Genomic DNA, 15,332 nt, shown 5'->3' with positions numbered 1-15,332 from the left:
ACATTTGCTTCATAGGAACTATTTGAGACTTCACAGTGCTGTGGCAAACTTAATTGGAATGCCTTTCTGGGACCAGGGGTGGCACAAACCCATAATCTAGCCACTCAGAAGATGGAGGCTGGAGGATCAGAAATTCAGGATTTTCCTTAGCTCCATAGTGAGTTAGACACCAGCTTGGATCACATTAGACCCTAAATGAACAAAAACCAAATAATAGCCCTTCTGGGTTTCTGGGGGTGTCTCACAGATCTGAGCTTCCATACCCTCTTCCTGCATTAGTGCTGTCTGAGCTGATTCCACTTTCTCACTACTTTCCTGCTATGAGAAGCTCCCAGAGCAGCTGCTTTGCTCACAATCAACAATGCAGTCTTTCGAGTTCTTTTCTTCTCCAGGTATTGTGTCTTATTTCATGAAACAGCACTTTCATGTGTGTGGCTTTCAGCTTTTCCCTGTAGTGAGAGTTTTGGTTTCTTTAAGAATCCAGTTATGTTATATGAATGTGTTTTTGTCTTAGTCCCAGTGTGGGACATGGGGCTGCTTCAGTTTGTGCACAGCCGTGACGTATTATTGTTTCATGCTGGGGTCTGAAGTGATTTTTGCCAGTTGCAGATAGTTTACTTCTGGGACTCTGGAGAGGGGCTAAATGCCAGAGCCCTGAGAGAGCCTGTGGCTGCTTCTCCCCGTGCTGCTGCCCCTGCTACTGTTGCATCTGTTATTGCTGGGTTGCTAGACTGCTGGCTATTCTCACAATGAAGCATGGACTTGCCCCACAGATTCCAGTGACCCTAAGCAGCAGGAAGTAGCCTATAGAGGTCTATGCCTCCTTTCCCCTCTGACATTCTTCTCTCCTCCCTAGTGTTAGGGAGTTGGAAGGGATGAGAGTGGAATAAGAGATGGAAGGGAGGTAGAGCTATAAGAACCAAAAAAACAGATATGCCAACATTTCCCCTTTGGAAAATCTTAACACCTGAACAAAGGGAGACACTGCAGTTTACAGTAAGATACGGAGCAGACAGATGAGGTCTAGAAGGGAATCCAGAGGCAACAGGCTCAGTACAGCTTTGAATGCAGACTGACAGTCTTCAGATTCCTGTAACCACCTCCCCACCCCAACACTAAATGCCTTTGATCGATAATGTCATGACTTGATAGGAAAATAACCAGCTTTATTCCAGATGGTTAGAAAACGAGACTAAAGTTAAGAACAATTGGAAAGGCCCTTGTCTTTTATCGGCAGAGGCCAAACCCAAGGATGAAGATCCATCCTATTTGGAGTTCTTTATTAAGGCTGAACATGGCTGTAAGCAGATAGAACAAGGTCTGTGGGATTAAACACTGATTCTCTGAGTCTACAATGTTGCTACAATGAACTGAGTTAACAGTTTAGTTATAATTATAGTTAACTGTTACAGTTAATAGTTTAAAGAATGTGGTGTCTGGTGAGGGCAATGTTGGGAACAAAATGGCATTTTGTTGCTTCATCCTTGTTTGGTCAGGTAGAAGGGCAGGACTCTGCCCAGCCTTGATGTGTACGTGTGAGGGCCTGCATATAGGCATGTGCCCTGGCCCCCTGGACCTGAAGTTGCAGGTAGTTGTGAGCCAACTGATCTAGCTGCTTGTGCTGGACCCGGGTCTTCTGCCAGAGCAGTAAGTACTGGTAACCTCTGAGCCATCTCTAGTCCCTATCCCCATCCCTTTTTACAATGGTGCTAATTGTATCCGTTCTCTGAAGGGCTCTGTCCTCATGCTTCAGCACAGGTCTGGAGGTAAGAGGACAACTTTTAGGAGTTGGTTCTCGCCTACCATATGAATCCTGGGGCTCAAATTCAGGTTATCAGGCTTAACCTGCTGCGCCATTTCTCTCTAGCCATTAGGTTTTAACACATGAGTTTGGGGGACATTTTCTGACTATGGCACCACTAATAGGACATTTTAAAATTTCCCCAAGTTGGTATGTGTTTTTGAAAGAGTCATACTATGCAGCCCCAGGACACCTACCTAGACCAGGCTGGCCTGCCACCCAAGTGCTGGCATTAAAGGTGTGTAACACCACACCCAGCCACTTTCCCAAGTTTTATTCAAAATAGGATTTATCCTTTTCCTCTGAATAAAGTTTTGAGTAATCCTATGGTCTCCCTACACTTAAAGGTGTTAGTTTTAGTAGTGATTTGATTATTCATAGTCCTAAGAATTTGTATTTTTGTGGAAAATTTAGCAATTTGCTATATCAGACTCTTGTATGGACACCTTGTTAGGAACTACATTTTAAGTCCAATACAATTAGTTTTTACCTTTAACATACATTAATCAGTGACCATTTAATGTCATTATTGACCTGATTTTATTTGGTTTTTCTATTATTTTCTCTTTGTTTCTCTAACTTTTTCTGGTCTTTCTTTCTTTCTTTCTTTCTTTCTTTCTTTCTTTCTTTCTTTCTTTCTTTCTTTCTTTCTTTCTTTCCTTCTTTCTTTTCTTTCCTTTCTTTCTTTTCTTTCTTTTTTCTTCTTCTTTTTTCTTTTTTTCCGGAGCTGGGGACGGAACCCAGGGCCTTGTGCTTGCTAGGCAAGCGCTCTACCACTGAGCTAAATCCCCAACTCCTGGTCATTCTTTCTTAATCAAGTCAAATTAATCATACTATGTTTATTATGTGTACTACTTGTAAAGCTCTTGAGGTAGTAGAGTACAATCACGTCACTGCTTGCATAGTCTATCTACACCCTCCAGTTCTCCATTGGTCTGCCCTCTGCTCGATCACTCTGGCCTCCACTAGCTGAGCCTTGGAGCGGAGTCGCGGGGATCGGCTGGGGATGCCTGTAGCTCGGTGCTCCGGCTCGTGGGGCTGCGCAGAGCAGCTGCCTGCCTTGTGGCCCTTTGAGAGCAACTGAGCCGGTTCCGCTGCAGTGAGTTCCGGAGAGTCTGAGCGAGTCAGCGTCCTCTTTTTAAGACGAACGGTTCTTAGAAAGGTCCTGAAAGTAAGTGCAGCTTGGTCCTTCCGGAGCGAGGGACACCGAGCCTGCGCGGAGCTGCAGGACCGCTCCGAACTGTATCCAGTTCAGGGTTCTCATTCCAGAAGTTGCCATTCCACGGTCCAGTTGTCGCCTAATCCAGTTAATGCATAAAAATATTTTTAACTCATGTATTTTATTTTGTAGGGAGAAGTTGAACGAATAACGACATCAAATGTTAATCCACTTTTATTAGTTAACGGCGAGAGTAAAAGCAAACCTTTAGGATCCTTCACCCAGGGTGGCCGCTGTATTAACTGATGAGGAGGTAGCAGGATCCTTCTTGTTAATTCAAGCCAAGTGAATGAAAGTAAAACATTTCGGTCCTTCACCTGAGATTACCTGATTTTATTCTCGGGTCGCCTACTTTTTCTAATAGTCATGATGTCACAAAAGAGCTCACCTGCTCAAAAAAGACCCCGTAAAAGCTTATCTACCGGCAAAACTACGAAAAGCCAATCTCATTCCATTACTTCGTATTTTAACAGTGTACCACCTGCTAAACTTGCATGTTCAATTTGTCATAAAATGGTGCCCAGGTATGACTTAATCCGGCACCTTGATGAGTCTTGTGCTAACAATGGTGAAATCGTTCAAAATGAGCCTGCTCAGGCTGGTTTAATTAACTCAACTGTGCCTACATCAGATTTACCCAGTACTCCTTTAGAAGATATGACACCTCAGAAGTTATCACCACCAAAGAGACGTTTAATCTCTGCCCACTGTGGTTCAAAACTGGGCGTGCGACAGCAGACCAGTCCCTACTTTAAAAAAGCCTTGGTGTGCAAAAATCAAAATAAGCTTCCAAATCAGAGTGTGGAAATCAGGTCTTTGGGAAGTCTGTCATCAAAACTGTCCAGAAGGTACGTAAAAGCTAAAAAATCACTCTCTAAGAACGAGGGGCTAGCCAGTCATTGCCCACCGACTTCTCCGTCCCCACCTGGCCCCAGCCTGGTTGATAACTGTCCAGAGATGGACAACAAAGATGAGATTTTAAACAGTTCCCAGAAGGAAAACATTTACTCGTGTGCACCTCTAGAGGAAGAGACCGCTTCAGAACAGAAGGTAAAGAGCAGTAAAAGGATGGGAGATGGAAGTCAGAAAGCTTCCGGTGGGGAGCCGGCCCTCACGCCTGCATCCCCAGAGCAGGCCCCCACATTACTGTCCTCAGACTTAACTCTTGTCAATAACACGGATTCCTCTTCGGGAGATGCTCTCGAACAAGAAGGTGCTGGAAGGGTAGGTGTAGGGGTTGATGAACAGCTTGCGGCATGCAGCCATGAAGAAGTACAAATGACTGTTGATGCTGAGGTGGGAACGCTGGTGTCAGGGGGGGCGGAATCAAACAGTCCTGCTGACAACGACGACGATGACGCATCTACATGGAGTAACAACCCAGAGCTTAGGGAAGCTGGCAGTGCCTTAAAGAGACAAAGGGCTTGCAGTCCTCTGGAGCAGGGCGCCAGTTGTGTTCCCAGTGTGACAGCTCAACCCCAACCGAGTCACCCGTACTACCTGAGGAGCTTCCTGGTGGTTCTGCAGGCCATCCTTGAGAACGAAGAGGACATGAAGCTCTTCGATGACCAGGAGAAGGGCGTTATAGCTAAGTTTTACCAGCTGTCAGGTATCTTCAGCTTTCTTACCTGATTTGTGTGCGATGCAAAGGGCAGTAGTCTAATGACCGTGAGGCGTCACTAGTGGTAGGAGTATTGTGGACAGGCTCTGTGTCGTGGCAAGGATAGGCCTGTTAAAAACGAATTCTTGTGCCTGGTGATGTCTGCTATGCAAGCAGTACTTCAGTTATAATGGCAGTAGCTTTCCTTTCTTTTCCTTTTGTGTCTAGACATGATTTCTCTGTATAGACCTGGCTGTCCTGGAACTCACTCTGTAGACCAGGCTGGCCCTCAAACTAAGAGCTCCAGCTGTCTTTGCCCACCAGCTGGCCAATGTGTATATTTCTAATAATTCATATTTACTGGGAGCTGGAGAAATGGCTCAGTGATTAAGAGCACTGACTGCTCTTCCAGAGGTCAGTTCCCAGCAACCGGTTACATGGTGGCTCACAGCCATCTGTAATGGATCATAGGCCCTCCTCTGGTGTGTCTGAGGACAGCAACAGTGTACTCGCTTGCATAGAAATAAATAATTCTTTAAAAAAAAATACATATTACCTCATATCTAAAAGAAAACAGAATAAATCTGCATGTTAGAAGAAAGCTAATAAATGTTTTGCTTCTTTTCTCAACCTCATTGCAGCCAGTGGTCAGAAGTTGTATGTGAGGCTCTTCCAACGTAAATTAACCTGGATTAAAGTGAGTAAACTGGAGTATGAAGAGATTGCCTCGGACTTAACCCCTGTGGTTGAAGAATTGAAGAACTTAGGCTTTCTACAGACAGGTACAACCGGTTAGAGGGAGGACCTGAGAGGGAAATGGGATTTAAGAAATGGCTTTCAGGGCAGGATGATGGCACATGCCTTTAATCCCAGCACTCAAAGGCAGAGGCTGCTGGATCTCTGAGTTCAAGGTCTGTAGATCCCTGGTCTATAGAGTGAGTCTCAGGACAGCCAGGGTGGCACAGAGAAATCCTGTCTCAAAAAACAGGTTCACTTCCAGTGGACTAAGGGACTGTTGGTGTGGCACCTCCTGGTTAGTGTCTACTAAATAGCGACTGCTTTACAAAAGATCTGGATGCTGTTAACTTAGGACAACGGGTTATCATGTGACTCAAGATGTTGGGGTGATTGCCAAGTAGGGTTGGATGGGGTACGGGCAGAGCATGCTGGGTGAACAGGTAGAGGTGTGGCAGCTGCCTGGCTTGAGTGGTCCGAGGTACTTTTCATTCCTCCATGGAAGCTGATCTTTGCATGCTCCTGACTTGTAAGATGCAGTGCATATAGATTAACATGTCTGACAGAGGGCCACTCCCTTTGACTGCTTCTGGGGACTTTCCTCTAGACCTGAACAAAGCCAGGGCCCTGATGGTTCACCGTGGATGCTTCATGACTGAGCCTCTGCCTCTTGCTGCCACAGTGCGGCCCTCTGTGGTCTTTGTCATGGTGAATGCGTTCCTATTGCAGAACGGTGGACTTTCTTTTCTGCATGGGACAGTGCGTATAATGTAACCACATTACATTTGATCGTCAGAAGACGGCAGTGTGTAAAGTAGCCACCCTCCCTGGCAGGCTTGGTTGGCCTCAAACAATTTGTTTTTCCTTTTAAAAAAAAAAAAAAGAAAGAAAGAAAAAAGAAAAAGGCTTGTTTTTACTTACGCGTCGCTGTGTAGCTGTGTTTGTCTTCATTTGAGTGTGTGCTTGACAGGACAGTACAGGTGAGAGGCATCAGGTCACTGGCAGCTGGAATTAGACCACTGTGCTGCTGGGAACCGATTCTGGGTCCTCCGGGAGAACAGCACATGCCCCTAACTATTGAGCCATCTCTCCAGTGCCTAGCTCTGTTTTTCTTTATCACCTTTTACTGCCTGGCATGAGTAATTATGTGGTAGGAGATGAACTCCCTTTGGTCAAGGACCTGGCTTACCGCAGTGACACACGGCCGGGTCTGCTTTAGCCCAATGCACTCACCCTAGTTTGGTATCTAGGGTGCACCACAGCAGGATGCTGGAGGACTGAGCCCGTGTAAGGCTCCCCATTCTGCATCATCTGATAGGCAGAGGGCGGAGTGGAGGAGAACTGAGGGCCACTTCACCCTGTGAGCTACTTTGGAGAGACCCCTCACGTAGATACAGATAAGGAAGATGGAAAATGTATCCCAGTGAGCTTTGTTCATAGTCTGTTGTCTGTAGTAGGGTTGGTTGGTTTGTTTTTTGTTGAGGCAGGGTTTCTTTGTGTAGCCCTCACTGTTCTGGAACTGACTCCAAACCAGGCTGGCCTCCAGCTCCGAGATCCACCTGCCTCTTCCTCCTGAGTGTTGGGATTAAAGGCATGAGCCACCACCACCCTGCTGCTGACTATAGTCTTCAATGGAAAGAGTTTGATGAACACTTGACGAGCTGCATCCTTTCGGAAAACTTACTACAATTTCTATAGTAAAGTTTCTTTTTATTTGCATCTAGCGAATTCTATTCCTACCCCGAGTAAATAATGCTAGGTAATAGTAAATCCTATGAAACTACTTTTAACTTGCCTTCGGTTGTCGTTAACTGTTGCAGAATCTGAGTTGCAAGAACTCTCTGATGTACTTGAACTCCTTTCTGCTCCTGAGCTGAAAGCCCTGGCCAAAACCTTCCACTTGGTGAGTCCCGGTGGGCAGAAGCAGCAGCTGGTAGACGCCTTCCTCAAACTGGCCAGACAGCGCTCAGTCTACACTTGGGGCAAGACTCAGCCTGGAATCAGAGCGGTGATTTTAAAGAGGTCTGTGTTCATTGTACCGATAAGCACATTAACTCGATAGCCTAGAGAACGTAACTTTCAGACTGTGGCTGATTGTGGCAGCTGTGTTGGGATTGACAATGGGAAGTCTTCACTCTCCTGTCCTCAGTGCTTTATCAGTGCTTTCTCCAAAACCCTGTGTAAGACTGTGCTGACTTCTAGAAGCAAGGAAAAAAAAATCAGTACACTGCAGGGGTCCACTTTAGGGAAGGCCATAAAAACCTGTGGAGTTAGCATGGGGTCCATTATTCCAGAGCAGCAGAGGATAAAATGAGATACTTCTATATTTCATATATTATAGATGACTCCAGTTTAATAACTCATCTGTAATTAGTATAGCCCAGTGGTCAAGCACTTGACTAGTGTGTGCAAGACCCCAGCCAGATCCAATCCCTAGTACCAGAAAAAAAAAAGTGTATTTACCTAGAAAAGTATTAAGTCTTTATCAGATAAAAGAGCCGTCTCTAAGAACCTAACTTTGATCCCTAGGACCCGTGCGGTAGAAGGGGAGGACCAACTTTGACCTCTACACATGTGTGGCATGTGTGTGTCCACACACGTGTGTGCACATACCCACAAATAGAGAAATACATGCACTTTTTTTTTTAAGAAGGCCTATCGTAGAGGCTGCTGGGGAGCTTGGGTCTTAGAATTCTCTGAGTCGATTTTGGTATTATAGTAATGGACACCATGAGAAGGTAAGTGAGTGCCTCAAGGGAAAGGGTCTGTTGTTTATGGTGCTGAGAACCAATCCCAGGGGTTCCTAGTCTTCAGATGGCCATTCAGATCAATAAATGAGAATTGCAAATATCAGAGGCAGTAAGTTCTTTTATGAGTTTTCCCTGGTGTTATGAGTGTTCATGCCCATGGTAAACTCTACATAATGTGTGGCTAGGGGAGAAAGCACCATTACTGAGTAAAACCATTTGGAGGTAAACATTTATTTTTTTGCCATGTCTCTAAGTAAGTCTCTGAGCTCTGAAAAGGCTAGGTTAATTCTCCATTGTCACAGCAGGGAGTGCTAAATGCTGCATGTTTAGAACAATGACTGACATTTCTCTTTGTTTTAAGTGAGAATAGTTTGTAAAATCTCATATTCAAATGCTCAAAAGCTAGAGAGGTGACTGCGTGTTGTATGTACTTTAGAGCTAAAGACTTGGCTGGCCCGTCCCTTCGAGTCTGTAAAGGCCCTAGGGCTGTGTTTTGCCGCCTCCTGCTTCTGTTCTCGTTGACTGATACCATGGAAGACGAAGAAGCTGCGTGTGGGGGTCAAGGTCAGCTGTCTACTGTGCTATTGGTCAATCTGGGCCGAATGGAGTTTCCTCAGTACAGCATCAGCCGGAAGACCCAGATCTTCAGGGACAGAGAGGATCTTATCAGGTGGGGACACAATAAGTTTCAGTCCACAGTGTATCCACACAGTAAACTCACAACCAAGGATATAAACCGCCCACCTAGATAAGATAACTCTGCCTACAGAAATCCATCCCAGCTACCTTGTCAATCAAGACCACCCGGATCTGGGTCCTCTTTCTCCATCTCCATCTTGATTCTCCTTCCTTCTCCTTCTCTCCTGCCTTATTTTTTTACTGTCCAGTCATGGCCTTGACTTAACTGGTGCCAGCCCTCACCTGCATATTGACATCAATCTACACTGTTCTCCTGGTATTGGGAAGCAACTGAAGGGGATGTTCCATGTTTTTACCCAGAGCAGCCTATGGAGCTCAAGTGGGAGGCAGGCAGGAGAGCTGAAGGAAGGCTGGTTTGACTTCAGTGGAGGTCTAGGTGACAATAATGGCGACATTTGGATAGGTGGTAGTCGTGGAGACAGTTGAGTATATCAGAACTAGTTTGGCATCAGAGACTTGATCATTATTAGACGTAAGGGGGCAGGTGAGTGAAGTGGAAACTTAAGGGTTCTGTGGAGAGTCAGTTGTGTTGGATGGTGATTTGCTGGGGCAAACACGTGAAGGGACGTTTTCTGAAGCAGATGCAGGTGAAAGGCTAAGGTAGACTCATGAGGGAATGTGTCCCTGAAGCAGACCCAGGTGAAAGGATGGTCTGCTAAAGCAAGCATGTGAAGGGACATGTGATGAAGGAGTGTCTTGGAGACTGATAATGACACGCATGTATTGGTCTGCTGTACAGTGCATAGTTGAGCTCATTTGTTAGGACTCCATAGGGAGAAGCCCACCAAGAAGCTTCAGGTGCTGTGCTGGGGTTTCTTGCTGCTTCCGCAGACTTGGGCTGATGGGCAGAGTGATGTCAGCTGAGACAGACACACATGCTGAGGCCAGACACATGCTAAGGCAGCACTCTTGGAGGACACACGCGTCTGGAGGGAGTGTAGAAAGGACTCGACAGATGATGGCAGAGGCTGAACTTGGCTTGCTTTCATAGCTAGATGCTTGTTGGTCTGGTAAAGTGATGGTAGGCTTGGTTCAGGTGGGAGTTGGATCAGTTGTGATACTGAAACTAAGAGGCTACTCCTGCCGTGGTGGTGGTTTGAGGTGGGTAGGGTATGCTACCTGCCAACCCCAGCTTCCAGACGCTTTCTCCTGCTCTTCCTCCTCGTCCTCTTCCACCACCACCACCTCCTCCTCCTTATTTGTTTGTTTATTTATTTATTTATTTGAGAAGGGTCTCTTGTAGCCTAGGCTACCCTTGAGCTATCTGTGTGCTGGAGGATGACCTTGAAGTTCTGAATCTTTTGTTTTGCTGTGAGGCATGCATCGCTGGGATTGACCCAGGGCTTTGTGTGTGGCAGGCACCGGCGCTATCTGTCACTGGGCTACAGCACCTGGCCCTGTTTATCTGTTTTCTTACTGACCTTGGAATCTAGTAGGCTGTCCTAAATAACTGGGTCTGTGGGTTGGTGAGCAAGCTTGATGTCTGGATGCAAGGCGTTTTCTTGTTAATATGCGTGTTTGTGTTTACTGGTATTGCATGCTGTTCTCCAAAGTACAGTGGACAGGCTCTCAGTGTTTCAGAGTCTGTCAGTCACGTCTTTGATTTCCACATATAAGGAAGTAATGAAACACCACATTTCTTCCACTAAGTAGTTAATAAAATTTCAGCATTGCTTTCCCCCCGAAGCGTTCTCAATTTGGAAGTTCACTGCCATTCTGTGGGCCTGGGGAGTATCGCTATGGCACCTCTGACTACATTGCTTACTGTGCAAACTGCCATCTTGCTATTCCGAATTCAGTTAGGCATTTGCTCGGTGGCTTTCACCTTGATGAGTGGGTGAATGTAAGGACCCAGGAGTACTGATTCGATCACTATGGAGTTTATATAATGGGGCCAGCTTTGTAATCCTACAGTGTAAATGCTTCTGTCTTCCAAGTAGGACAGACTGAATCAGTTCACAGCCATTGAGCGGAGGGGAGAACTCTATTAGCTTATTGCTAGGATGCAACCTAAATATACCTTACACTTTGTGTTTTGCATTGTTTAACTTCTGAGACAGGATCTGGCTGGCCTTAGCTAGCCTGGAAATCACTGTAGAAGTAGAACCCAGAGATCCACTTGCTTCTGCTTCTGCCTCTCAGTGCTGGCCTGGGAGATGAGCCCCACCGTGCCCTGCATGTCCCTCACATGCTTTTATCCTTCTTAGATAAGCCCAGTGGCCAGGATGTGGGGACTGTTACGGAAGTACTCCTCCACTAAGGATCTGGGTGGCATTCTCTTTAGATACGCAGCCGCCGCGCACATGCTGAGTGACATCTCAGCTGCCATGGCCAGTGGGAACTGGGAAGAAGCTAAGGAGCTTTCTCAGATTGCAAAGAGAGACTGGGACCAACTGAAAAGCCACCCTTCCCTGAGGTGGGTGTTCGTGTGTTTGTTGTTGTTGTTGTTTTGCTTTCCTTTGATGGTGGTGGGATCCATAGCTAGAGCTCAGAAGAGCTTAGAGGAAGTTGGAGGACAGAAGAAGGTAATGGGGGGAGACTATGAGGGAGGAAGTTAAGCTCTGTGTGTGTGTGTGTGTGTGTGTGTGTGTGTAAAATAGTCAATAAATTAAAAATATTAAAAGCAAAACCAAAAACCAACAAGAAGGGCTGAGGAAGGCAGACAGTGTCAGCTTCTGGCCTCCTTGTACATGTGCGTCTGCACACACTTGAACACAAACATCACACAGCCTCCCTCCACTGGCTAGTTTTATGTCAACCTGACACAAGCTGTGGTCATCTGAGAAGAGGGCATTTGAATTAAGAAAACGCCTCCACGAGACCAGGCTCTTGGCAAGCCTGTAGGACATTTTCTTGGTTAGTGATGATGGGGAGGGCCCAGCACATTGTGCGTGGGGCCATCTCTGGACTGGTGGTTCTGGGATCTTTAAGAAAGCAGCTGAGCAAGCCAGTAAGCAGCACCCCTCCATGGCCCCTGCATCAGCTCCTGCCTCCAGGTCCCTGCCCTGCTTGAGTTCCTGTCCTGACTTCTTTTAGTGAAGAACAGTGATGTGGAAATGTAAGCCAAACAAAAGCTTTTCTCCCCAAGTTGCTTTTCTTTCCTCCTTGTAACACTGAGACACTGCCCCAAACCAGAAGTGAATACGCCTAATGTTCACCTTGGTTACAGTGCTGGCATGTATTAGAATATCATGCACTTTCTGTGTGTTTATATGTCAGTTACAAAACGAGCTTAATTTTAAGTATTCAGGGCAGCATATACAGAAAGGTCAGCAGTAGAATGTATTTTAAGAATAATGTTTAAAGAAGGTAAAACTCACCATTTGCTGCAGGTCTTAGGAAATTTGAAGACTTGTCCGGGTTTGTGGCTGAGGTTTAAATGCTGACCTCTGTGTTAAATCTTATTAGGTATATATACTCTTCCCACCTCCCCGAGCATCCTGGGGCAGGGTCTGGGTTGTGACGGTCTAATTTCATTGTGCAGAAAATGGAACACACAGCCCAGAGTATTGAAATGTATCACTTTAAAGTTAGAAATTCCACATTTTGTCATGTCTCACAATTCGTATGTGCCCAGTTATTAAACCACTGGTGTTTGTTTTCCTTTCAGATACCACGAGGCCTTGCCACTCTTTCTGCGCTGTTTTACTGTTGGGTGGATCTACACAAGGATTTCCTCTCGGGCTGTTGAAGTACTAGAGAGACTTCACATGTACGAGGTCAGAGCACCCTCCTCCACCCTTCACGGAGAGGACTGCGGTACACACGGGAGTGGAAACCTCTCGGGCTCTCGGTCTTCTCACTCTTGCATCATCACACATGATCTGATGAAAGCAGCCCTTGTTTTGTTCACTTGTAACTTGATGAGTCTGCATACTGGGAAGGCTGTGGGTCACGAACAGAGCCTGGGAGGAGCCCGTTCAGGTTACCTGCGTCTTGGAGCTTGGTGTAAGACCCGGCAGTTACCCTACATCTTGTGGGTAAAACTCTCGCACGCCCTTGTCATCTGTGCATTGCTGAGATAATTCATAGACAGTACATGACAATATAGATAATACTAAGTTTATTTGGTGACATCCTTAGATTTAAGACATTGGTTAAGACTGGGCCTTAGACTTGGCCCTCTTGAATCCCAGGAGGATCCATGGACAAGATGTCACATCTGTCATTCTGAAGCTTTTAAAGCTCCATTTCACAAAGGATGTGTTATAGTTGACAAGATTTAAAGGTAAAGCAAAGTTGAAAACTAAGTAAGTTAATTCAACATGGTTCACTTACCTTAAAAAAGATTCCCTTTGAAATTGTCAGGTGGCTTTGTTGGGCACACTGCTGGGACAGGGTGACGGAGGGCTCCATGACCATGGTTTCGTTGTTTTTATAAACTCTGGAAGACAGGAGCAGTCCCTGGGCAGTGTTTGCTTTATTAGTTGTGTCGATGTTTCTGACTCACAGCCAGATCCCAGACTGAAGGACTTCTCTCCCTTCCTGTGTCCCTTTCCATCTGTCCGTCCTGACAGCATGCTGAAATTTGAGAATCTCAGAGGGGCTAGGGCCTGCTGACTTCCCAGCGTGTCAGGGTGTGACAGCACCAGCCAGTGTTTAGGTGCCTGTGCTCAGCGAGGGCCCTGGGTGGCCCTGGCTGCCAGAGGTGACCTGGAGAAGACCAGCACAGGCTCACAGACCCTGAGGGCTTAGCATCACTACGCAGGGACCTGGAGTCAAGTACAGATGCTCAGGCAGCTGTGGTCATGCAGGAGAAGACCTCAGACTGCCGCCGGTCGGGCCTGGTCCGTGGCCTTCATTGCAGGTGGACCTTGGCAACCCTGTGGCCGTCTGACTATAATTAGAACCTGTGTTCCAGCATCTAACAACCTTTCTTTTCATCTTTGCTTGTAGGAAGCTGTCAAGGAACTTGAAAACCTCCTCGCTCAGAAAGTCTATTGTCCTGACAGCAGAGGCCGCTGGTGGGACCGCCTGGCTCTTAACCTGCACCAGCACCTGAAGCGTCTGGAAGAGGTACTCAGCAGCAGGCCCAGGCTGATTTAATTTGGTTTTAATAGCGACCTCCAAGTACTTCAGCACGGGGACGGTGCTGAAGGCATATCCAAACACACATTCTGCCACCGAGCCACCGTAGCCTAGGAAAGAGCCTGTCTTCAATTCACTTGTTTGTTTGTTGATGGGGCACAGGTTCACTGTGTAGCTCTGTCTGTCTGTCTGTCTGTCTGTCAGTCTGTCTGTCTGTCGGTGGGGACAGTTCTGGCTGTCCTGGAACTCACTATGTATACTAGGCTGTCTCCAAGGGCTCAGAGGTCTACCTGCCTCTGCCTCTGCTTCCCCGTTGCTGATGTTATGGCCTGCACCATGTCTGCCATCTCTTTTTCTTTAATTAGTATGTAATTGCACCACTTCCCCTTTCCTTCTCCTTTCCCGTTAATTTCTGTGTTAATGCTATCATCAAAGAAGTAATTTATGGCTCTGAGAAAATAGTAAAAAGTATGACTTTTATTAATAGTGATGTTTTCTGTATAATACATGGAAAAGTTACTCCAGATAAAACAAAAGCCTTTAAATATTTAGTTTTTATAAAACGTTAGAAACCACTAATATAACAAATGTGGGAGCTGGGGATTTAGCTCAGTGGTAGAGCGCTTACCTAGGAAGTGCAAGGCCCTGGGTTCGGTCCCCAGCTCCGAAAAAAGAACCAAAAAAAAAAACAACAAATGTGATAGTCAAATAAAAAACTTAGTAAATGAAAAGAAACTTCTTCTAAATATAATTAGAAGATAGTTTTCCTTTGGTTAACATTCTTTGATTTCTTCCAGCCCCATCCCCCACACCAAGATAGCAGGGTTGGTTCTAACCGGCATTAAATAATCTCTGCTCTGCCTGGAAGAGAAAGGGGTTGATAGTGGGCTCCAGGAAGTGGAATCAAGGAGAGAGAGGGTCCGGTGTCTGTCAGCTGTCTGCAGGTTCATATTCACATACTCCTTCTGTCTCTGTCTCTCGGTCTCTGTCTCTCCCTGTCTGCCCCTCCCCATCTCTGCCCCTACGCTCTGTCCTGTAGACGCTCTGTCCTGTAGACGCTCTGTCCTGTAGACGCTCTGTCCTGGAGACTGGCTTTACGTACTTGTTGCTTAGAGCTTCTAGTTAGAAAGGCTGACAGGAATCGTCTCTCTTATCTTAGTGCAGGTGCCTGAAGAGTATCTCTCTGCTTCTGCAGGGCATTTCCCCACCTCTGAACAGGCCACCTTCTCTGGCAGGCCCCAGGGACCTTGGGGACTTGAAATAGATTTTGTCACTTCTGTGGCTGGGCAGGGTGGGGCCTTTGAGGCCGCTGCGTCTGAGCCAGGCTGGTGAACAGTGTCTCTTTGTGTGGGTTCCCTCCCCACCTGTCTCCACTCCAGCCTGTGTTTGAACTGAATGGAAGGGACTGTGTCTCACAGAGAGTTTTTTTTTCCCAGTGGTACATTTAGTGAATCAGGGGGATTAAGGGCTGGAAAAAATCACCCATGGCATGTGGAAGTA

The 15,332-nt window shown here is 46.4% G+C and overlaps 1 protein-coding gene across 4 annotated transcripts in view; it reads left to right on the top strand.

The window, feature by feature from the left end:
• The first annotated feature begins 2,823 nt into the window (after positions 1-2,823).
• Positions 2,824-15,332, top strand: part of Fan1 (FANCD2 and FANCI associated nuclease 1) — a 28,515-nt gene continuing 16,006 nt past the window's right edge. For all 4 annotated transcript variants that reach the window (XM_087563858.1, XM_087563853.1, NM_001438031.1 and 1 more), the window contains 8 exon segments: positions 2,824-2,972; positions 3,153-4,629; positions 5,262-5,402; positions 7,176-7,377; positions 8,542-8,775; positions 11,089-11,220; positions 12,415-12,523; positions 13,701-13,820. In XM_087563858.1, coding sequence (XP_087419984.1) covers positions 3,387-4,629; positions 5,262-5,402; positions 7,176-7,377; positions 8,542-8,775; positions 11,089-11,220; positions 12,415-12,523; positions 13,701-13,820 — 2,181 coding nt within the window. In that variant the 5' untranslated portion in view covers positions 2,824-2,972; positions 3,153-3,386.

Source organism: Rattus norvegicus, chromosome 1 (genome assembly GCF_021556685.1).
Source record: "Rattus norvegicus strain SHRSP/BbbUtx chromosome 1, alternate assembly SHRSP_T2T, whole genome shotgun sequence".
NCBI lineage: Eukaryota > Metazoa > Chordata > Mammalia > Rodentia > Muridae > Rattus > Rattus norvegicus.
Note: the sequence above shows the minus strand (reverse complement) of the source record. Positions and strands in the feature narration are given on the sequence as shown.